General features: G+C 36.6%; 1 protein-coding gene across 1 annotated transcript; it reads right to left on the reverse strand.

The window, feature by feature from the left end:
• Positions 1-15,384, reverse strand: LOC145676185 (uncharacterized). Its single transcript, XM_081747093.1, has 4 exons — positions 14,510-15,384; positions 10,927-11,099; positions 2,632-2,771; positions 1-87 (listed from the first exon to the last, which is right to left on the reverse strand). The coding sequence occupies exons 1-3, from the start codon at positions 14,559-14,561 to the stop codon at positions 2,673-2,675; spliced, it is 324 nt and encodes a 107-aa protein (XP_081603219.1). The 5' UTR covers positions 14,562-15,384; the 3' UTR covers positions 1-87; positions 2,632-2,672.
• Positions 15,385-25,325: the final 9,941 nt, after the last annotated feature.

Consider the following 25,325-nt stretch of genomic DNA (forward strand, 5'->3'; position numbering starts at 1 on the left):
GGTCAAATTTGGTACCGTCTATGTAGTACCTGTGTGCGGCGTACCTTGAAATCATCTCGGTTGATAGCCTCCAAACACAGTGGACTCCTAAAATAAACCAATTGTTGTAAAATTACTATTTGTAGCATGTGTGACAAAATTTAAAAACGAAAGATATCTTAGAGTCAAGGTTAAGTCAAACGAAGCGTTTTATGCGGTTTTTTTTTTATCTTACCTCAGGCTATCCAAAATACTAAAACATTGTTTCCTATACTTTTGGAAGTTATATACTAAATATCTTAATAACTATCACTCAAATTTGGTACGCTGAATAAAGTTATAGTGTCAATATAGAATTGAAACTATGATCCAAACTTAAAATAATGATATTACAGAACACAATAAACTTAACTTAGGATGAAAAAGGAAACTGTAGATGCATGAGTATTACTGAGCGAAGGAAGGAAAGTAACTCAGCTGGGTTACGAGTTTGACAGAGTTCATACACAGAAATCGTTCGGTGGTTTATATTTCCTGCTTCGACTTAAAGAAGATTAGCTCGCTTTAAAAAGAGTTAAAAAGAAAAAAACTTTTAAAAGATTTAATTTATTCTGAATTTTTGTTCAGTATTTGTAAATAAATAATGTAGAAAACCGACACAGAGCTTGCCCGCTGGACTGCCATAAAGTAATAGAGATATAAACTTTTTTTAAAAAGTGCAGATTAAGCCTAGCTTAATATTTACATTTTTTTAACGATACCTACAGTATGGCGCTAAATTCGTCGTACAAAAGCAGAGGAGTGTTTCCTGGGAGTAAAACAAACAAAAAAGTTCCAATAAACTTAGGGCGAGAAGCCCATCGTTCACGTGTTATAGGCTGCCGAAAACATAAAAAAATCAATTCTAAAGGTCCATAGCTCCAAAACTATGGGACCTACCAAAGTCGGGTCAAAACTTCACTTAGGAATAATACGTGCTCTATCCAAAAATACATGTTTTAGAATCCTAAGTTACTCACGCAACAATTTTTATGGAGGTAGTTGGAGAGTACTTTATATCATAGGCCCGTAGTCAAACTCCGTCTATAAACATTGTTGTTGAAGCACCTCAGGATTTTGAAACACGCATTTTTGGATAGGGAAGTCTTGACCGGACCAAGGTAGGTCCCATAGTTTTGGAGCTATGAACCTTTAAAGTTCATTTTTTCATGATTTCAGCAGCCTATAACACATAAACGATGGAGTTTTCGCCCTATGTTTATTGTTTTTTTTTACTCTCAGGAATCACCCCTCTGCTTTTGTACACCGAATTTAGCGCCATACGGTATAAATTAATAAGGTAGAAGTATATGTGGTCCTTCTCACTATGCTCACTTATAGATATATCTTAAAGGCTAGTGATAAATAACACCAGCCCTCTGCTCCTATACCACCCTGTGATACCGGAGCAGGACGTTTGGGCGCGAGACGTTTGGACGCAAAGCCGTATATCTAAATAGGTTAATCTACTTAAATGGGTTATAATGTACTTCAAAAATAGAAACCGGATGATTACGTACTAAAAGCCTTAAAAATAGGCATTAATATCACTAAAACTCAAAAAAATAACTGCACAACCTAAAATTAAGAAGAATCCACATTTTCTTTAAAATGCCATGGCAAACAGTCACTGAAAGTCTCAGTTGCAACAAATGCTTAATTTAATTCTAATATATATATATATATATATATATTGTATAGTGCAGAGCAAAATGGGTCTAATTATTTTGTTTTTAGAATGATATATCCTAATTTCAGGAAAATCGGAGACAATGACCTGCAGAAATTTTTTTCAGCATGAATCTATATTGGGCTAAAATAAAATTTGCTGTAGGCATCCTACAACACCCCAAAGTAAACTTCTGTGAAGTTATCTTTACAATATCTCTAACGTAAAGGATATTCATAACTTCATACCAATTCATTACACTGCATTACTGCTTATTACTACGTATTTGCAACACAGATAATTGGAAAGGAAACAACAGTGAAATCTAATATACCTATTGAATAATTTGCTTTGTCTTATGTTACAATTACCATGACATTAACATTCCATGACGGAATTATGGGCCAAATCCAGCATTATTCTGCAATGTCAACAGTTTCAAAATTCTGTACGGCGAATTCTTTTATTAGCTTGAATATATTTTCTTCTTTCAGTTCAGTTGATTTTGAGTTTAACGTCCCGTGAACAGCGAGGCTATACAAAACGTGAACCTGCTGATTAACGTGGAATCCGAACGACGATGTGAGCTCTCGTCGGGAATTTTCTTCTTTTCTTGGGCGGATCGTCTTCTTGAAGCATTGTCTCGTGTCCTGCTTCTCTTTTTTCCTTCGAAATGCATCAAAAAAGCGCCAAATCAACCAATGTCGTTCCTTTAAGTTCGATATATTATAAAGAACAGAAGTTTGTTTATTTTGGGGTCACTGGCTGCCTACAGTAAATTCTATTTGACCCATTCTTCCTATTTAAATGTATAGTTAGTGTCTATTTCTATGAAAATTTATTAATATTATAGTGTCTCAACTTTCTATCAATACAATAGTCTCAACTATATGGTTTAATGGGCACATCGAATAATAATAATAAAACATTCAATAAATACTCACTTCCTGAACTACCCAATACATAGCATAAAGAACAGCTATGTTCATTCCAAAACCAGCTCGTAATCATTTTTTCTGATCTCTCGGAACAGGTCAGTACTTAATAAACATTTCTTACGTTTTGTACCATGTGTTTTAATAATCTATTATAGAAAAAGAAAATGCAAAAAATTAAAATATGTACAGTATTTTACAAATTTTGTCACATCTTTATTGTAACTAAAAATTAATGAGAAACGTACATTGTTTTTAACTTAAATTAGATATCTGAGTTCCAATTGAGGCAAAAATAAATAAATAAATAATAAAATTGTACCATCGCCATCTCAGATATTGTTCAAACTTTTTTTTAATAGGAACTAGACATGTTTTTAAGGTCCCCCTTTTTTTTGTTTTTTTTTTTGTCGAAAAAAAATCCCACCAAGTAATGGGCCATCAAGGACTGGGAGTACAATTCATGAATTGTAGAAAACATGGAAAATGGTCAAATTTGGAGCCTCACAATTCAGCAATGGAGACATGTAGAGTTATAATTCTTGTTGTGGTATGCACATAGGGATATGAATAAACTATATTTTATTATAGTTTGGTTTGCGCATGCGTATCTTTAAGTACATAAATTAACAAATGAACGTAAGTTTATGTGAAAAGTCGAAGTTTATGCTTTTTTTCGAGCACTTCCGGTTCGAATTTTAAATTCTGTTTTCACGGTTGGTAAGACATAGTTACCCGGTTCCCCTCCCCCCCCAAAAAAAGTATCGCTTCTGTGTGCAACCGTTTTATCGCAAAAAATTCGAGAAATCGTCAAATTTTCAAAAATCGTCATTTTCTCGAAAACATCAAAATTTCAAATTCTTAAATTTTGCCAGATGGTTCAACTGTACATGAATAATAAACACACCAAATAGCATTCTCGACCAATGCTTCATGAATGAACTACAGCCTTTTTAAGTTAGCGAACTTTCGTTAACTTTGAAGTCACAGTTTGAAACAATGAAAGTGATAAAAATGCTACCGCAAAGCACCGTGTAAAATTTCAAGATAAAAATTCTATTTTACTGAATGTGGACTTCGCTTAAATTGGACTGTTATTCTGCAAAGGGAAGTTCAGAGTGATCACTGGAGAAACGAGCAAATCTCCTTCTTTACGGGAGTGATATATTATTATGAAACAACTGACAGTTTTGCCGTAATAAGCGATGACAAAACACACGATTCGGCTCGTACTCATAGCCATGAATAAGATTCTAAAAATACTCGAAGAAAAGCGAAAATATGCGTTATAGAAAAAGGTTCGAGTACGTGAAAATAAGAGTCTACAATTTTATAAACCGTTTCAGTGATTTCTGATAATGCTGCATTCCACTTTAAAAATTGCTTTCAGATGTCCAAGACGCAGACAGGTCCGATAAAGCAGTGGCTTTTCAGTGAAACCGGCCGTGGTAAGGGTCTCTGCGACGTATTGGGGAGAGGGGGGATAAGAATGTGGCAACATGGGAAAACGAAAAACAGATTCACAGTATTAAACCAGCAGAAAAATTCAAGAATATAGTGCAAGTACCAACTCCGGGTGTTACTCTCGTCTTGTTGCCAAAAACCGAATTCGACAATTAAAAAAAAAAAAGTGGGAAAGTGTGCGACCGGTAACTGGTATTTACCGAAGTCATCTTTGGCTTTTATGGCAGTAACGGGTCACCATGGACTAACTTCATGCTTTCCCAAAAATCGAGCTTCTGCAATTCAAAGTGTAGATTTAAGAAATTTGCAAAAATTAACTTTTGTTACATACATATATAATAACCAGTGATGGATAGCAGAAATATTATCAATAAATCAAATATTACATGAAATTGCAGTGTTCTTTGTGTTTCCAGGAGGCGCGGTGGCTCAGCGGTAGAGCGTTCACCTCCGGTGCTTGGGGTCCTTGGTTCGATCCCAGCTCGCGTCGTGTGGACTTTTTGGTGGACAAACACCGTGCTGGTGGGTTTTTCGGGGTTCTCCCGTTTCCTCACACTTTCTTCATTCCACCATTTCACTCATTTCTCATAATCACTGTCTCCTTTAGCCTAACCGGCATAAACGTAAGACGTAAAACTCCCAAAATTTCATTTCATTATTTTTTCTTTGTTTCCACATGGACCTTCAACAGGGTACAGGTTTCCAGAAGAGAATAAGAGAAGAGAATATAAGTGTTTTGTGACTATCGACAACGTGCTACGAGTTGTGAGTGCACCTACACCTATTGGAGCATCTGCCATGGTTACATGCTGTTAGCGAAGAAGACACTAAGTAAGCAAATAATTACTTCAGAGTGGAAAAAATCAGTGAAACTTTGTTTCGTAATCGTAATTTACACCTCAGGTTACATCGGTTTAAGAAAACGGAGTAGGGGGAGGCTCATCTTATTATTTGAGAGAGCCTTTTTGATCAAAATAATAAAAAGGAGCCAGGAAAATCCTTTGTTCTTTATTTAATGAGGAGGGCGCGGTCGCTCAGTGGTAGAGCGCTCACCTCTGGTGCCTGGGGTCCCGGGTTCGATCCCAGCCCCCGCCAAGTGAGCTTTGTGGTGGACAAACACCGTGCTCGTAGGTTTTCTCGGGGTTCTCCCGTTTCCTCCCACTTTCTTCATTCGACCATTTCACTCATCCCTCATAATCACCGTCTCCTTTAGCCTAACCGGCATAACCGTGGGACGTAAAACTCAAAGATTTCATTTCATTTTTTTTATTTAATGAATGTGAACCACAAACATCATCAAATTGTTGCACTTTCATTGTTTTCAGTGTTGCCAACGGTGATATTGAAGTTAATGAAACTTCGCTAACTTCAAGAGGCTGTAGTTCATTCATGAAGCATTGGTCGACAATGCTATTTGGGGTGTTTATTATTCATGTAAAGTTGAACAATTTGACAACATTTCAGGATTTTAAATTATGGTGATTTCGAGAAAGGTGATTTTTGAAAATTTGACGGTTTCTCGAATTTTTTTGCGACAAAACGGTTGCACACACAAGCAATACAATTTTTTTTTCGAGAAGCGCGTAACTAGGTCTTACCAACCGTAAAATAGAATTTTAAAATTCGAACCGGAAGTGCTCGACGCAAACTTCGACTTTAGAGATAAACTTACGTTCATTTGTTAATTTATGTACCAAAAGATACGCATGCGCAAACCAAACTATAATAAAATATATTTTATTTATATCCCTATGTACACTCATGTCCAAAATGATTGTCGCATATCTATAACTGTCTTCTTGTAAGAATATAATTTGATAATGATTTTGCAGGGTACTATTGATACTGATACTACATGTATAATCGGGAAATGTATATTCGTAATAAATTTCAGAAGAAAAGAATTACAAACACGAAAATTAGAATGAGTAAAACAAAATGTTGCTAAATGGACAAGAAAGTTTTATTTTCGTTTTATTGTTCTTATTTACTGCTCTTTTGACATGAAATTTGCCACATTCATCGTCTTTCCCGATTATACACATACTAACATTATAAGAAATACCGGACGAATTCGTTATCAAATTCCTACAACATATTTATAGACATGCGACAATAATTTTTGTCATAAGTGTACATACCACAACAAGAATTATAACTATCTGTCTCCATAGCTGAATGGTGAGGCTACGAAGTTTACCATTTTCCACGTCCTCTAAAATTCGTAAATTGTACTTCCCGTTTTGATGGCCCATTACTTGGCGGGAAAATCTTTTCCGACAACAAAAAATACGGGTCATTTAAAAAACATGTCTAGTTGCTATAAAAAAAAGTTTCAACAATATCTGAGATGGTGATGGTACTTTTTTTTGGCTGAGTTGAAATGGAAGGCGCAAACCATTATTTATGTTATTTATATGTTGATTCATTTTGCAATAGCAATCTACATGTAACTATATATCGGAACCTTATATCTATTATAATATTTATCATAGGTAGAAATACGTAATGCATAGTACTCCGTAAGGAAGCTATTATGAACTCAAGGCATTATGTAAAGTGATGATGCAGAATCACAGGAGTGAAGTAAAGCTCTATTAGATGTAAGGCATAGTTGTATGGGATATAAAATTTTTACACTACCCTCGGTTACGTGCATATCCACCGTCGCTGATATGCCCGCTCCATACGGAAGCACACCAAGCTCATCCTGCTACGCCCTTGTGCTCATTCTGTTAATAATATTCGTGCTTTTCAGTGGCTATCTAGCACTGGTTGGTTCGTATTTTTCGCACTGTCGTTCTATCATTGCTTTCTTTTCATGGTAATCTTTACTTTCAATTTTCAATACATATATATTTGCGCCTGATTTACATAAGAGTTGTACTTTTGCACTTCTGAAGCACAGAGTTAAGTTCTTCTAAAGGAGAATATACTTTCGGAAAGAAGAACAAGTTACAAATACAAAACATACCTAAAATATAAAAACTTACTCTTTTCTTTATCATAGCTCTATTGTATTCTAGATTCCTCGCCCAACTAAATGAGGATTTCACTTACGAAGTATCAATAACACTAAAACTGTATTCTGTAACCATAGCCGCCCGCTGCAGGGAGCACTTGCTTTAACAATGGATTTTCCTAATTAGTATTAAAATATGCTAAATTTTTTTATTCACACACAACAGTTAGTGAAGTTAGCAGTGAGTTGTAATAATTGTTTTTTACATTAAATATTATGTGGTACTAGGTATTTGTATCCGCGTCTTTGCTTATATGTCGGTCATTTTGCCCACTCCCCCCTGTAAAAAATCCTGTGGGAGTTACTATGTCTACATTTCTCTTTAAAATTCGCTTATATACTACATATACATCTATATAGCAACTAATTTTCAATAAAGATGAATATATTTATGATTACGCCAATTACACGATTAAATTAATCGAGAGCCGTAATTAGTATACACTACTTTAATTGGTTAGTGCATCGCATACACGACAATGACAACTAGCATACCTGAGGATGTTTCATACTGTGACCAGAAAAATTTACATCGAAATATCCCATACTGCAGCTAATTTAATATTATATAAGAATTTCGATACTCGAAAAGAAAGATCAAATGAGACGTGTTAATTTATCCTGAATAACTGAGTCCTGCAACCAAGGAAGAGGGGTTAAAATAACTAATTGTCTATAACAGCCCAAGTACCGGCAATAATTAAGTGCAATGAGCAATTACAAAGACGAGACGGTTATTTTTACCGCAAAACTGTACAGCTGTTATTCCTTTTGCTTAATGTAACAAAGTAAGTTGGTTAACACCTTTTGACAATTTTCTTGGTAACTAAAGGTCAGAAGGTATAGCGTCATTGGCTTCCCGCACTTGGACCTGCTCGTCACTGGGGGTGTGGTAAGAGGATAGCAAATCACCAGCCACCATTCACTGCGCTCAGCGAGCCACGAGTAACCAAGCTGGCAACTCCCCATAAACGTCACTACAACTTTTCACGGGAAAGCAACGACGTTATACCTTCCGTACTATAGTATCCAGGAAAAGGCAAAGTGTAGTATCACTGAGTACTACTCGGTTACTATTCCGCTACACGACTTCTAGCGTAGTTTTAACCGAAATTCGACCATCAGCAGCTAAGTTATCATTTAATTCTTACTCTGCACACGAAAAGAAAAAAAAAAGTTCATATGGACCCGTGGTCAAACGTCTATAGTTACAGGCTGCCGAAAACGTGCGAAAAGGAAATTTAGAGGTCCAGAGTTCTACTACTGTGAGACCGATCCCAGTCGAATCAACACATTACTTAAGAGCTAGTACGTGCCCTATCTAAATATTCGTATTTCAGAATCTTGCGGCACTTACACATTAATTTTTATAGAGCCAGTTGAGGAATACTCAGAAAAGTTGAAGTGCTCATAAATTGTCCATTGATACGCAAGCACCGCAGAATTCTGAAAAATGGGTATTTGAATAGGGCACATACTAGTTCTTAAGTGATGTCTTCCTTGACTGCGCACGGTCCCACACTGAAGCTATAGATTTTTAAAGTTTATTTTCTTATGTCTTCGACAGTCTATAGCTTCGAAAGTATGGACTTTTTACCACAGGTCCATATGAACTATTACTTTGCTCTGATGTGACAAATCACCTCTGTAGGTATGATGCTTTAAATTTTTTTACACCCTATATATATACCAGGGTTGGCTGGTTTAAACCAAGGTGGTTTAAACCAGCTGGTTTTTTCAAAAAAACAACTGGTTTAAACCAAAAAACGAAAAATGTTCGTAAAAGTGTAAGTGTTTGTAAAATCTTGATGAACACACATTTGTGGGTTATCACGTTTCACTCCCATATATTATTCGTGTTATATTCAGACCTGAATTCCCCATTCATTACTCAAAAAGATTATACTACAAAAGCAACTTTTTTTTTTTTTAAGTTTATAAATGTTTGTGATTTTTTTGTAGTTGTTATTATTGTTATGTAATTGCAATCAAAGAAAAATTCTAAATATTGTTTCGTTTCAATGTTTACTATTGATAAAATTCTTCGAAATGCCGTACTTTGTGTGTGTGTGTGTGGGGGGGGGTCATACAGACCCCACGAGAGGCATTTAGTGAAATGAGAACTATTTTTGGTATCTATTTATATATAAATGAGTCTGAGCCAAAGTGGACTCAAATAATTCGTATTTTTATTCACTTTTCTTACTGATATGCAAATTAAGTCGTTGTATTTCTTTAATTTGGACCAATAAAAGTCATCGTCAACTAACTTGAACTAAGTTAGTTCTGTACTCCGTAGTACTTAGAAATTGTCCATATGTAATTCTCTATAATAGTTTTACTTGTGCAACTGTTTATCTTTTTGCTCTTCCGAAATTACTCTTGACAATTATATCAAGAAGCATGTAAAGATCAGTTCAACGTATTTTTATCAGGATTCCTTCGTGAGTGAGTCGGCAGACGTATCGCATTTGTGGCCAATTAGTCCTGGTTCCGAGTTCAAATGGAGGACAATTTCTCTCGGATGTATTCGAGAAGCGGTTTTTATTCCGCTTTAAGTTTATGCGACCCCTTCCAGCATAACCCGGTTGTTGCATAATAACATCAAGATGAAACAAACTTATTTCTGTCCATATATGATATGAATATATAGAGCAAATTATTTAAACCAAACAAACCTGGTTTAAACCAAAAAACCGGTTTTTTTTTTCAATAAAAACCATGGTTTTTGCCAACCCTGATATATACTAATATAAAGAAACGTGGAGAAAGTTATATTGTTTACTGTAACGGTTAGTGAGATAACCAAGAAGGCAGCAATCTTCTAGAACACAGGAACGTTTTCCCATTTAGCTGTAATAAAAACAGAAAACAACGTGCCCTGCGGGGCACTAACCCGTCTCCACTCGCTAACGCTCATTCGGCATTATTATGTGAATTAAATGTAAAACTTTGGTAAAGAAAGAAACCAATTATTACACTTTTAGCCAAAGCTCACGCTCACGCCTCAAGCTGCGGCTCACGCTCATCACGTTGTTCATCACAAACTCGCACAGCCTAGGATCGAACTAGGGATGCTGATGAAAGAATTGGTGAAAAGAAAATGTGGAGGGAAAAAGAAAACTCACGCTCATCACGTTGTCCATCATAAACTCACACAGCCTAGGATCGAACAAGGGATATTGATGAAGGAATCGGTGAAAAGAAAATGTGAAGGGAAAAAGAAAACTCACGCTCATCAGGTTGTCCATCATAAACTCACACAGCCTAGGATCGAACTAGGGATATTGATGAAAGAATTGGTGAAAAGAAAACTCACGCTCATCAGGTTGTCCATCATAAACTCACATACTCTAGGATCGAACTAGGGATACTGATGAAAGAATTGGTGAAAAGAATCTGTGAAGGGGAAAAGAAAATTCACGCTTATCACGTTGTCCATCATGAACTCACATACTCTAGGATCGAACTAGGTGCATTGAGAGATCTACTATTTAATACCGTGCCTACAGTCCCTCCACCCCCGAATTTCACACTCAGTTGAATAAACTGTGTCTGTGTAACGTAATTAACTGGCAACTTAAACTTGTTCTAATACAAAAAGAAGAAATGAATATCGTAATCTGAAAATACATAGTACTGCCCGCTGATCTAGTTACTAGTGTGTGTGCATTTCGGGCACGTAGTCTCACGTTCGATTCCCTGCGGGAGAGTACAAAATGTAATTTCTTAATTATTTAAGTTCATTGTTCATCCATCTTGTTTAGCATAAAGAGTATAACTATGGAACGTTATCTGAACATACATAGTTCACTCACCTTTTCTTTATTATGATCCCTTTCTATTTTTAGAGCTTGTCTTTCTTGCTTCAGCTTACATTCCATTTCTTCTTTCGACGTCTTAAGATCCCTAATGTTGCATTCCAGCACTTTGTTCCTGGCATGACAACTAGCTAGTTCCATTTCCGCTGTTTCTAACCTTTCAGCTAAAACTGAAAATATAATAATAAAAATAAATATTATCATTTTCCTAAATTTGCTTTATGTATAAATATGTAAGAATTCTCAAGGAAGTATTGTGACCTGCTTACCCAACGCACCAGAAGTAAGCATTCTAGAAATGAACCACCGTGATCCCCACGTCTTCTTTAGACTACATGGCATAAGCGTTAAGATATAAAACAAACGTTTCATTTGAAGTTTTACAACCACAAGCAATAGGATTATTTCCGCCAGTTGAAGAAAGACACACGCCGCGTTTTCATTTTAACTTTTACGATAATTAACATAGAACAAACGAAAAACAAATAAACAAATGCCGATCGAGTCGAATTGTAGAAGATTCGCTACGCTCGTTTCTATAATTAACAACTAAAACCACGATGCGTAACTAGATCAAACACAACAATAATTTGTCATCACTTATGGAAATTCCCTTTCTTGTATACAGTATATATATATATTTAAAAAAATAAAAAGAACAGCCCGTTCTGCATTGTTACTACGCCTATATCTGTATTTTGACTTGTTAATTTTATTCAGCATAATATCAGAACTCAAAGTGAAAGACAATATACGCCAGATAACAAGTAAAAGTATAAAGTACTGTCCTAGCTCCACATACTCAAATTCATTACATTTCAAATCTTTGATCAGTAAATTCAGTCTCAGCAACTAAAGTATTTCTTACGGGAAGAGTTATATTACTGGGCGAAAGACACTTTAGGAAGGCTTACTTGTTACGGGTGTAAATACGCGTTCGAAGGAATGCCATTGAAACGGTTGTGATATAAACACCAACCAACATGGGTATGTGGTTGCCATTAAAAACTACAAATGCTACATAACCGAGTCAGGACAGGAGCGCAACAAGGAATGGGGCAGCGTGAAGTTGCGTCCGTAAGGAATAAGTGCGTCAGCGAGGGTGCGTATGCGCGTAAGCTAATGATTACGTAAAGACTAAAATCATCATATATTGTTATTAATTACCAAGGTTGGCCAAAACCTTGGTTTTTATTGAAAAAACTTTTTTTGGGGGGAGGTTAAACTTTTTTTTTGTTTTAACCAGTTTTTTGGTTTAAATAATTTACTCTATGTATTCATATTAAATATGGACAGAAATTAGTTTGTTTTCCCTTGGTGTTATTATGCAACAACAAGGTTATGCTGGAAGGGGTCACAAGTTTAAACCGGAATCCAAACCGCTTCTCGACTTACATCCAAGAGAAATTGTTCATTTGGACACGATCCGGGACTAATTGGTCACAAATGCGTTTGCCGACTCACTCACGAAGGACTTCTGATAAAAATACGTTGTACTGATCTTTACATGGTCCTACTTGTTAATATAATTGTCAAGAGTAATTTCAGAAGGACAAAAAGACAAGCAGTTACACAAGTAAAAACATTATACAGTATTATATATAAATCAGGAAACTCCCACCTTAGCCATTAGGAAAATCCTGTTATTACTTTACATGTATCTGTATGTAAAATTTTAAGGTCAACGGATCATAATCACTACGCTAAAATTGAGGTATTAAATTACAAATTTGGTATGTATATATCATTCAATAAAATTAAAACCAAGTCAAATCCAAGCTGATGTTGGAAGCTACGTAGGCACGTGATAAATTTGGCAATTTCTATCAATATATTTAAGCAACCTTGGCTTCTTTATAAAACAACAGGCATTCATTCAAGTAGAAATATATCATTTGGTTTCATTTCGTATGTTTAGGCTTAACATCCTTATGAAATACCAAGTTTATCACGGAGAAGACTTCTGCTTAGAGGGACACCTCGAATCGCTACTTGGTTTACACTTGAAAGATGGGTTGTGGTTCGACCGAGAATTAAACACGGGACCCCTTGATTAAAGGGTGGAAAGTAGATAAATGTAATGCGGATGGTTTGATATGTGGAAACGTCACCATGAAGTTCACACGATTTAAAGCATTTTTCGTTTTTTTTTTTTTTTGGTTTAAACCATTTGGTTTTTTTGAAAAAAACAGCTGGTTTAAACCAGCCAACCCTGTTAATTACACACTGCTCTCCTAAAATAAAATAGTACTCCTTTTGTAAATTTTGCAAATCTATACGGACCTAAAATAGTACATTCCCACGTAAATGTAAACTAAAACAAATACATTACAATACAAATTAAAATCAAGTTGTATAACTTCTACTGTTACAAAAAATACACCGCTCGTTCTGCCATAAATTACTACAGCGCTCATCCCGGAAAGTTAAAATTTGACTCTGTTCAAGAATGTATATAAGTAATCAAAATATAAGGAATGTGAATATGGATGAAATAATCAGATGAAAATCGTAATCTGACGTGTAAGTTTTTAAACGTAATTCAAAGTATACGCTTGTAAACTAAAACATACTGCACAAGGAAGCCTCCATGAACTCAAGTTATGAAGGCAATGTTCCAGTAAAAGACAACTTCTTAATTGCTTCTTATATGCGAGAATAAACCATTAAAATGTACAGGAGAAATATGTAAATCGTTCTATTTTTCAATATCACTCTTTACTCGTAGTCGCACCTACACTTTGCTGCCTCCTCTACCTTTGCCGTTCTGATTCAGACAGCACTAGTGCTTGCTAGTTCCCACATAGCACGGGTCATTTTGAACTGTAGCATGGTGTATATCCAAACTCTACGACACTATATTTATTCGCACAAAGCTAAAGCCTTCCTAGAAGGAATCTGCTTCGAGAAATGTAGCTCTTCACTTTGAAAATACTCTAAGCTAGTAAGCAGTGAATTTTCCGATTAAAGAAGTTAACATAAATATTGGCAATATCTGACCTAAAATAGAATAGCGCAGTATACGTTAATACATTACTGCTGCTGTATTCTGACAACTCATCTCCACTTTGGGTTAGTTTATCAACCTAAAAAAAAAAAAAAAAAAAAAAAAAAAAAAAAAATCTATGGAAGTTTACCAGATCTTTCAGTGTTAAGCAGATTTATTCTGTACATTACGATTAATTTTATTCTCGCCTTATGTAATTGACCCCACATTTTATTACCCAAGCCTGGCCCTTACAATCAGGAACCTCAAATTAGAACAGAAAAGACGGTGCAGTTTTACTATACGGATCCACACATTGTAAAATGTACAGAAAAATTTTGGAAAGTGTTTAATTTGCCCATTTTATGTTTAGAACAGAACCCAACAAATCCCTGGGGGGGGGAGCTTCTAACCTTTCTACTGCTCCTCCTACTACTGCATACACTATGGATACGGATAGTAAAACTGCACGGAATAGACTAATCTATAGTTTGCTTTCTCAGACTCATTGTACACTCATTTCAGTTTACATTAACTTTACACTCTATGCTCACAAGATACTTTATCGAAAATATCTCCAACGTCGATATCTACCTTCCTCTGCTGATGGTTCTTCCTTTTTTTTTCCGTAATTGTCTTTGGCCATCACTATCCCCTTTCCTTTTATTTAATAGGTCGAATGTGTCGTCAAAATTTAGCTTTGTGGCTATAGGTCTATTCGGAAAAGTATTTTCAGTACCTACATAGCTTCTGAATCGATCCATTAACTTCCCTATAGATCTCGTATCAGAAGTCGGAGAATACATGATTCCTTCTTTTAGATAACTTTTCGCTTCACACAACTTAACGTGATAGTATTTAAGCTTCATACATTATTTTGCTGTACTTTACTTCGCCGGATAATAATTGGTACAGTATAAATCCTGCATAACACTCAGAATAAAATTTTTAAAATTTGAAAAAATAGACACGCACGACACAGAAACATACGAAAATTCCAATTATGCCAGGCCGGCAAGGAACATTCCTTTATATTGTATCTCAATCTCCACTAATAATTAAATTCGTATTTCAGGATTAGTCCATGTTTCAACTGAAAATATCACAGCATACCTAAATAGCCCATTTTATGTCGTGAACAGAACTATACCAACCTCTGCGTGGCTTCTAAGCCGGCCAAATGAAACACTACTTTTGCGTTGCATTAACGCAAATCGGTATGAAAAGTGGCTCCAAGACAGAACGTCCTGTGGAGAGTCAATTTCAGTGATGTCTTAAGTTTAACTATAACGTGTGATGCTAATTTCTGTATTCAGAGACACGTTAATGAAGCAAGCAACGTTTAATATCAAGAAACGCCAGCCACGACTTCCCCGCAGAGCTGTCCAAACATATTAAGAGGAAAGAGATAACTTCCATCTGAAAAATGGTAAGCACTGAACGCGACCGTCTGTACCGTAGCCACCATTATATGGTGGCTACATTGTACTGTCAAAATAACTTGTGTGTTTTTCACTGACCATCACACACGCACGGTTCGACGTTGTGAGCTTCGACTGAGTGTACTTCTGTGCTAGGTCTACAGCCGATTTTGAGTGCTCTTTAGTTTCGTTGTTCTCGCATTCTAGTGTATTTGACTTGTGTTCTCTTCCTTTTATTTACTACGTGTGTGGTGCATTAGTGCAAGGTTGTTTTTTTTAATTTTTTTTTTACTTTCGTCGCTGCCAAATATGGCAGCCTCCTCTGACGGACATGTGCTTCAATCAACTAAGATGGATACTTCATCATCTACTAATTCTACTTCTCATGTAACAACTGTGCCCTATGCACACACTACTAACAACAGTTATAAAAATCACCATCTAGGACCTTATGTCGTCCACGTGTCCTCCACGTCTGCCTTGGGCAAACAACATCCTATGAAGTTAGGTCGACTCTTATATAATAACAATCTTACAGATGTCACAGATATTCGCACTCTTGGCCCCCAGGGTTTAAAGGTCTTTTTTCGAACTGGCAAAGCAGACAACGATTTCCTACAACATCCTTTATTAGCGGCACATAATTGGCGTGCTTATATTCCGAATTACGCCGTTTCATGTCAGGGTATCTTACGAGGAGTCGATCCGTCCTTAACGGACGATGAACTCATCTCTGCGTTACGCAGTAGCGCTCCAATCTTACATGTTCGCCGTATGTTTCGTAAACGTTCTTCGTCTGATGTTTCTACAGTTCCCCCTACCTCTGACTCTTCTTTACCTCCAACCTCCGATTCTCCACCTTCTGTTACGGATTCTTCCATCCCCACCGGCACAATCGTAGTCACTTTTGATGCCAACACTCTCCCCTCCCATTGCAACCTTTTCTATTTTCACCTTTTCGTCGAAACATATATTCCGAGACTCAAGCAATGTACTAACTGCCTTTTTTATGGCCATTTTAAGCAGGCCTGTCGTGGTAAACAATCTTGTGTTAGGTGCGGCCTACCCGGCCACCCCTCTTCCTCTTGCTCTGCACCTCCCAAATGTAAGCACTGTGCTGGTGACCACGTGGCTACCTTCCCTCAGTGTCCTGAACGCCTTATACAAATTCAAATTAATAATCTGATGGCTACAGAACATCTATCCTACACCGATGCCAAACGACGCTATTTAACCACGACCCCTGCACAGCGCTCCTTAAAGGGAGATCCACTTCCCCATTCTACTTCGTCCTCTCTTGCCAATTCTAGCTTTACTCCGTCCTCTATCCCTACCTCCGCTTCCTTTTCATATTCAGCTGTTACTTCTCGGCCTTCCACTTCTCATTCTCCTTCCTCTCCTTCCGGTGTTAGAAAAAAGCGCTCTCTCAGTCCTCACTCTTCGCCTTCTTTTTCTGCCCGTCCCCCACCTCTTCCAACTGACCGATCCCCTTTAGCATTTTCTCCCCTTCCCAGCACTGTCACAGCTTTTCAGAAACCGTCAAATGCGGCAGATCCTATACCTTCTTTTTCCTCCGCTGTTTCGTCCATCCTTTCTATTTTAGAAAAATCGCAACATAAATTTTCTCCTCCCGACTATAAATCTTGCATCACCATACTCAAGCTATTACAATCACATTCACTATAAAATCATCTGGTTCCTGCTTTTCTACTCTTTTACAATGGAACATAAGGAGTTCTCGCAGTAAAATGTATGCCTTACATCACCTCATATCTCTATTCCATCCGTCTTTTCTCTTACTCCAAGAAACCTGGCTTACAGATTCCTACCGTTTTAACACCCCTTCCTACCATTGGCTTCATGATGTTCGCCCAGACGGTCGAGGGGGACTCTCTCTCGGCATTCATCATTCTTTACCTTACGTACTACACCCTCCTCCCATCCAATACCCAGAAGTTCAATGTCAAATGGTCACCGTTCACTCTCTCACCCTGGTTAACCTCTACATTCCTCCTCACGTTCACCTTCCTGATCATCTCTGGCTCTATCTTTTTAATTTCCTTACCCCTCCCTGGATTGTGGGTGGCGACGTAAATTGTAATCACCCGTTCTGGGGGGCTCCTTTTTCCAACCCCGCTGGCTCTGCCCTGTATCGTCTACTTCCCACCTTACCCTGTACTCTTCTGAATACTGATACTCCTACGCGTCTTCCCCGTACCCGTGAACTTCCTACCACACCTGATCTCACCTTTTGTTCTCCAGCTTACTCTAGCCACCTTACATGGACTGTTACTTCCGATCCCTATGGCAGTGATCACTTTCCCATCATTTTACATAACTCTACTTCTCCTTCCTTTTCATCCTCCTCCTCTATAGGTCGCCCATATTCTACTAACCTCGATTGGTCCCTTTATTCTTCCTGCTTTGCCCATTTCTCTCCCCCTCCCTCGTCTAGTGATCCTCTCCATCTTCACACTGCTTTTTGTTCTCGCCTTTCTCAAGCAGTATCACACTCCCACCCTGATCCGTCTCCCTCCATTCGTTCCTCTAATGTCCATTCTCCTTATCCTAAATGGTGGGCTAGGGAATGTCAACAATGGATTTTCCGACGGCGTCAAGCCCTTAAAACATACCTCGCCACTCGTTCCTATTCCAATTTCCTGGTATATCAACAAACCCAAGCCAGTACGACCCGTATTCTTCAACAAACCCGTCGTAATGCCTGGCGCCAATTTTGTTCCAACCTCCGTTATGGTTCCTCTTTATCCTCCATTTGGAAATTTTACCGGTCCCTTCGTAACAAGACATGTCGTCCTCCCTCTGGTGAATCTATTTCCTCTCCCTGGCTTCATCAATTCCATTCCCAGTTAGCACCATCCACATGTCTCTTCCCTCCTCTCTGGCTTTCACCTCTATATTCTCCAGAACCATCAACCCCTATCCATCTTCCTTTCACTATGTCTGAACTTTCTCTCATCTTATCCCGCCTACCCAACTCCTCATCTGGCAAAGACGGTATACATTACCGCCACCTACAACATCTTCCTCCACTGTACCAGAAGTTCCTACTCACCTTATATAATACTGTATGGTTTTCTGAACGAATTCCCCCTCAGTGGAAAGATTATGTCATTATCCCCATCCTCAAACCCACAAAACAACCAGGTATCGCTGAACATTATCGTCCTATTGCCCTCTCCTCATGTCTTTTAAAGGTCTTCGAACATCTCCTGAAACAACGCCTCCAATGGTTCTGTGAACACCACCTTTTATTTTACAAACAACAATATGGTTGTCGACTAGGTTCCAGTGTTTCAGACTGTCTGTCTGTTCTTATCTCTGATATTTGGCTTGCTTTTTCCCGTACCCAGTTTGTTTTTGCCGATTTATTGATCTTTCTCAGGCTTATGACTCTGTTCCCCTTTATGATCTCATAGATATACTTCGGCAACAAGGCATCCCTTCGAAATATCTCCGCATCATTTACAACCTTCTGGTCCAACGTATTTTGTATATTCGCCTCGGTTCCCAACTCTCTGAAGGTCGCACTACTTCCCAAGGTCTTCCTCAAGGTTCTGTATTATCTCCTCTTTTGTTCAATCTCTTTCTGGCCCCGATTCTTCGCCAAACCAGTAACACTGTCCGGGTTCTTTCCTATTGTGATGATTTAGCCTTCTATATTACTTCTCCCTCACCACAACTAGCTATACCTCAACTCATTTCAGCTCTCACCACTTTCTCCACCTGGTGTTCTACACATGGCTTACGAATAAACTGGAACAAAACTTCCTTTCTAGTCTTTACTCGCAAACGCTCTCCCGCCCGCTCTCCCCCTACCCTCCCTTACTTTCACCGGTATCACTCTTCCTCGCCGTCCTTCAGTTAAATACCTTGGAATCGTTTTAGACTCTTCTTTACGTTGGACCCCCCCATTATCATCTTCTACATCAAAAAACATCATCCTTCTTACGTTTAATTCGTTCTATTTCTACTTCTACTTGGTCTACAGATTTTCGTGTTCTCCTTCTGTTATATAAACAGGTTTACTTACCTATTTTAACGTATGGTGGTTTCTTTCTATCTCCATCTCCTTCTCGAGTCTTTCAAAAATTCCAATCCCTTCAATATACTACTCTCTGCCGTACTCTTAGTCTCCCTACCACCACTGCTGCCACTGCGCTTTATTCTGAGACCCGAGTTCCACCTTTAGCAATTCACTTGAAACACCTCTCCGACAAATTCTGTCTTCAACGTTTCCAATTTACACGATCCTCTCTCCTCCCTAAACTCACTCTGCTTCGACAACTTCATACAGGCCGCAAACGTTCTCCATATCTTGCATCTCTCCCTTTCATATACTCCAGTTATCTAGATCTCGCACCACATCTATTACACATCCAGCGCATGTATACTCTCCCTTGCTACTTGCATGACTATCCAGTTCTTTCCCAATCTTTTTCTATAATTTTTCCCCAATACCCTTCTACCCAACTTTTCCCTCCCGAAACTTACCAACATTGCTTTTTCTCATCCATTCCTCCTCTCCCTCAGGACACTGTTCATTTGTACTGCGATGGTTCTGGCCAGGGCGTGCATTTGGGATCAGCCTTCTACGATTCCTCTCTTCAACAATGTTTCAGCTTTCAACTGCCCCATTATGTCTCTACCTTTCTCACTGAAGCTTATGCCTTGTTTGCGACTCTTCTTCATTCACTTCAGCATCAGTATACATTTATCTGTATCGCCACTGATTCTAAATCTCTGCTCCAATCCTTACAATCTTCCCCTTGGACTTCAAAATCCTCCTGGATTCTTTATGAAATCCGTTTTCTTGTATACCGCCGGACTTCCCTCAACTATACTACTTGCCTTATTTGGTCCAAAGGCCATGTCAACATCCTCGGGAATTCTCTTGCCGATGCCGCAGCCCGTTTCGGAGCCCTGCATGGCACTCCCATAGATCTTTCAGTCTCGCCTATTGACCTTTTTCCACGACTTATTACACTTCATTATCAACGCTGGACTGCTTATAATGCCTCCTGTACAAAAGGCACGTTGGTACTGGCACCATCCTTGCTCTCTCCGCTCTCCATCTTGGTTTATTCAACATCCTTTCTTTCCCTCCTACCTCCATTTTCTGCTCCGTAACAGACTTCACATTCTGTATACTCCCCAACGCTTATATCTTCTCCGAAAACGTACCACTCCACTTTGTAATTGTAGTCTCGACACTGGCTCTATCGATCATCTCATTTTCTCTTGCCCTCTCTATCAACAATATCGCATGCCATTTCTCTCTATTCTTCATAAATTTCACGGTTCTGGCCCTTTTAATGTAGATTCATTCATTTTCACCTTATCCCCACCTGTTCTTACTGCTTATTATCTTTATTTACAAAGAACTAAGTTATTCAGCATCTTATAAGCATCTCTAAAGATTCATCTCATTTCCTCATCTTTTTCTTTTCATCATACCGAATATAATTGCCGGGAGAGCGATCTTCGCTAAGGCAAGTAACAACCGCAGAAGAAGAAGAAGAAGAATCACACACGCACAAATATAACTATACATTCACACACACTCTTCTGTCATGAATTATTTGTGTAAACAAATGCCAACAACTAAAAGGTTTCTGAGGAATATTAACAAACTATTTAGAATAATTGTGTAACCCTGAAGTAAGTATATTAGAAAATTTAAGTTGCAAATTTGATATCTACAATAATACATGTTTTAAAAGCGTGCAAATGCAGCTACATACTAGTATGGTCACAACTCGCCTCATTGAGTTGAGTTGATTTTGAGTTTAATGTCCCTTTCAGCAGTGAGGCTATATGGTACGGGACCTACTGATTAACGTGGAATCCGACCACATGCGCTCCTGCCGGAACTCGTCTCATGTTGTTAATGTGAAAGAGAATATAGTTTCAATGTTTTATTACTCTATCCATGAAACTCGTCATGATAAATTAATTGGATTGACGGCTGACAGCGTTAATCTTTGTATTATTTTGTTTTTACATCGCTATATTGATCTTATGAACTTACATAAAATTAAATTAAAAATAAATAAAACTAACCATGGGTTGCATACATTTGAATATTATTTTGTAATAAAAAAATATTAATTATATTTCTCTAATTTCCACAAACACGCTTATTTGTATTCAGAAGTATTTTCAGTTACTTCACTAATCTTCCTAAGATTGATCACAAGTGACAACGAACGAAATGCATTTATTTCTCAAAGTGTACTTAGCAAATCTCATCAACTTTTTTAATCGGCTCCTTCTAACCTAGTCCCTTTGTGTGTTGTATGCTCTTTTCAGTTTACATGTTAAATTTATACATGTACTACCGAAAGACAAGGTAAAATAAATGTTTTACTCTTCTCCACTTTTGTATTTAAAAGCTCTTTCTTTGTTCGAGTATTCTTCGTGTAGGAATGTGTACAGTTCTTCAGTTGTATACAAGGTTAGAGACTGAGAATATAAGATAGTTAATCCATCATTTCCAATACGATCTTCTTCGCTTGGAAGACCGTATGGTGGTTTACCGGTACAGTGCTCACCTCTAGTGTGAGGCGGCCCTGGTTTGATCCCGACCACGCAAATTTGTGATGGACAATATACTTTCCGTCGTTTTCTAGGCTCTTTTCCATTTCCTAAAATATTCAAACTCCACCATTTCTTTCATAATAAGGGCATTTTGAACCCTGCGCACTACGCGTTCGCAGGAGGCGCTAGGTGAAGAGGGCGCCAAGCTGGAAAAAGATTTTTGTGTTTTAAATGTTAATATTTATACAGAGAATATGTGATGAGAAATTTTCCAAATAGGTTCATATAAATATTGTACAGACTAAGTTTGCAGAAGGGCTACTTGGCCCTGATCTTTTCGTCTTTTTTTCTTCAGTTCGTAGAGCCGATTAGTGAAATTTTAAAAAATCTTGTTTGGTTCGGATATAGTTAAGTGGTGAAAACATATGTATTAGTATGCATACTTATGTGTATCAGGATTTAATTTCTTGTATATATGGAATGCGATGTACATGTGTTGAAGTGAGTAGCGTAAATTTTAGTAGTAAGTGTGAGAGAATGTATGAAATATGTATCGATGGACAGTGTATTGTTGTTTGTTCATTTATCTTCGTTCAGTTATAATATGTACATTATTTCTTCTTAAAAAGAATAATTATGTATATTCTCCAACATATTTAAATTAGAAAAATGTTTCAGAAACAATTGCGATAAAATTCATTTTAGGTATAACAAGGAATATGTACTTTTATTGTAACAGAAGCATATATTATGAGAATAATGTAAAAGTATTTCTTTGATAAATAATAAAATACTATCAGCTAAAAGCACAAACTATATTTCATAAACATAATAGTAAACAGTTTCTATTCATATTCTATTCTAAACAGTAACAGGGAGGGGCTTCTCGAGCCCACTCGTTTGTATTTCTTAAAAAAAAAATCTGTCGTAAGTCTTGATGAAAATATTGAGAATTTTATTTGTTGTCTATTATTACTTCTTTGATAAATCCACATCATTAATGTGCATTTTTATTTAGTAACTTGTAAGTTAAAAATTATTTCAAAGTAGTGGGCTCATCGAACCCCCTCCTTGGACTTCCATGTGACATAATTTCTACAAGTATATTTCCTGAAAAACTTCGTCGTAAGTCTTGATTAAAATATTGAGAATTTTATTTGTTGTCTATTATTACTTTTTTGATAAATCCACATCCTTAATGTGCGGTATTATTTAGTAACTTGTAAATTATAAATTATTTCTAAGTACTGGGCTCATCGAACCCCCTCCTTGGACTTCCATGTGACATATTTTCTACAAGTATATTTCCTGAACCTAGATTTTTTTTGTTTGCATTTAACAAGGATTGTGTTCTTATGTTAGGAAACAACATATCAGCCACGAGTAAGTTCTGAATGCTTATTCTATATTCATTTCTTGTTTGATGGCATTATGTGAGTTATAGTATGTTATACTGTGGGTTCGAGGAGCCCCCGCTTGGACCTACTTGAAACAAAAATATTCTTGGACTTCCTAGGGTTAATTTACAGTAGAAGGTAACAAAAACATTTCCATACAAAATTAATAGGTGTTTTAAAAATATTTCTGGAAAATATTTCTCATATTACGAACGAATTTATTTTTAAAATATTCGAAACATTTTTAAAATTATATTTCATACGTTTTCTCGTAACAATAGAAAAGATTTCAAGTAACACGTTGGAAAACATTTGTAAAATCTATGGAATATATTTCCTATTATGTTTTTTATATCATGTATGTAAAACATTTTCAGTATTACTTTGAAAACATTTTCTCTCTCAACATTGAAAACATATTGCATTACATTCAACACAATAGTAGAATTTTTGAAAACTTTCCTTAGATTATTTTCCTTCTAACGTTCTAAAAATATACTTATTGTACTTCATAAAATGTTTTCCAAACATTTTTTAAAAATATTTCCGGTAAGTATTTGGGATATTTCTCAGATATAACAAGAAATATATTTTCTCCAGTAACGGAAGAGTATATTCTGAAAACAATGTAAAAATATTTCTATAATATATCAAAAAATGTTGTTCACTAAAAACACAAAATATTTTCCAAAATATAACGGAAAACCTCTTCTATTCATTTTTAATATGTTTACTTTTCCCTGTTTTAGAGTTTTATATTCAAAATCCGATAAAATATTCTGGAAATAAGACTAAAATATTGTAAGAAAATATTCCATTTAAGTTATAATAGAAGGTTACCAAAATACTTTTGTTAAAATTAAGTAAACCTTTTTAAAACATTTCTGAAAAATATTTCTTATATTACGAAAGAATTTATTTTTAAAATATTCTAAACGTTTTAAAAAATATATATTCAATATGTTTTCTTGTAAAAATAGAAAATATTGCAAATAACCTATTAGAAAACATTTTTCAAATATATGGAATATATTTCCTTTCCTATTTTCCCATATCATATATTGAAAACATTTTTATTATCATTTCGAAAATATTTTCCTTCTCAATAGTGAAAACATATTAGATTACATCCAATAAAATATTTCTGATACATTTTGTGAATATTTTCCTGGATATACTTTCCGGCTAGCATTCTCAAAATGCACTTTCGGTAATTTCTAAAATGTTTTCTAAACATTTTTGGGAAAATATTTTCCGGAAATATTCGGAATACATTAAGGAAACCAGCATGGAAATCTCCAGAGAAGGAAAACCTTTTGGAAACCAAGGAAAATATTTTCTTTTGGTTGAGAAAATATTCCTTGCTGTGTGGGATGGAGGGGTACCTCATAGATTCCTTGTGATCAGAACAAGGACCTGTAAACCAATATTGCAGATTTTATTAAAATAGTAAAATGTTTGATATTACAAACTGACACGAACAAATGAACGAAATAAAGATAACTATATGAGGAAATAATTCAGAAATGAATTCAAAGTATATGGACTGTCCACTCTTTTATTAAGGACTAATAAAATAATTATTGAGGAAGTAAAATATAATTATTGCTTTTTCGTGTGAAATGGGTAAATGGGTCTTTTTTAGAAAAAGTATATTGTTCTACCGTTTTAGAAAATTAATAATAATTAGAAAGACATTGGTATTATAGTAGCAAGATCTTGGAAAAAGCTACTATTTTATAATACACTCGTGTGATAATTTTCATTAGATTGGTTTCACGTTACCTTTCGACTAAATCAGAAAATCCGGGCGAGTTAATAGAAATATTACAACTCAGTCCAAAATAACAAAAACATAAGTTTAATTAAGTTCCGAAAACAGCAATTAGAATTAAACTTTAAAAAATTACTGGGCCGCGGTGGCTCAGTGGTAGAGCGTTCACCTCCGGTGCTTGGGGTCTCGGGTTCGAACCCTGCTCCCGCCAAGTGAACTTTGTTGTGGACAAACACTGTGTGCGTGGGCTTTCTCGGGGT

The sequence above is a fragment of the Thermobia domestica genome, chromosome 18 (genome assembly GCF_964235325.1).
Source record: "Thermobia domestica chromosome 18, izTheDome1.hap1.1, whole genome shotgun sequence".
Taxonomy (NCBI): Eukaryota; Metazoa; Arthropoda; class Insecta; order Zygentoma; family Lepismatidae; genus Thermobia; species Thermobia domestica.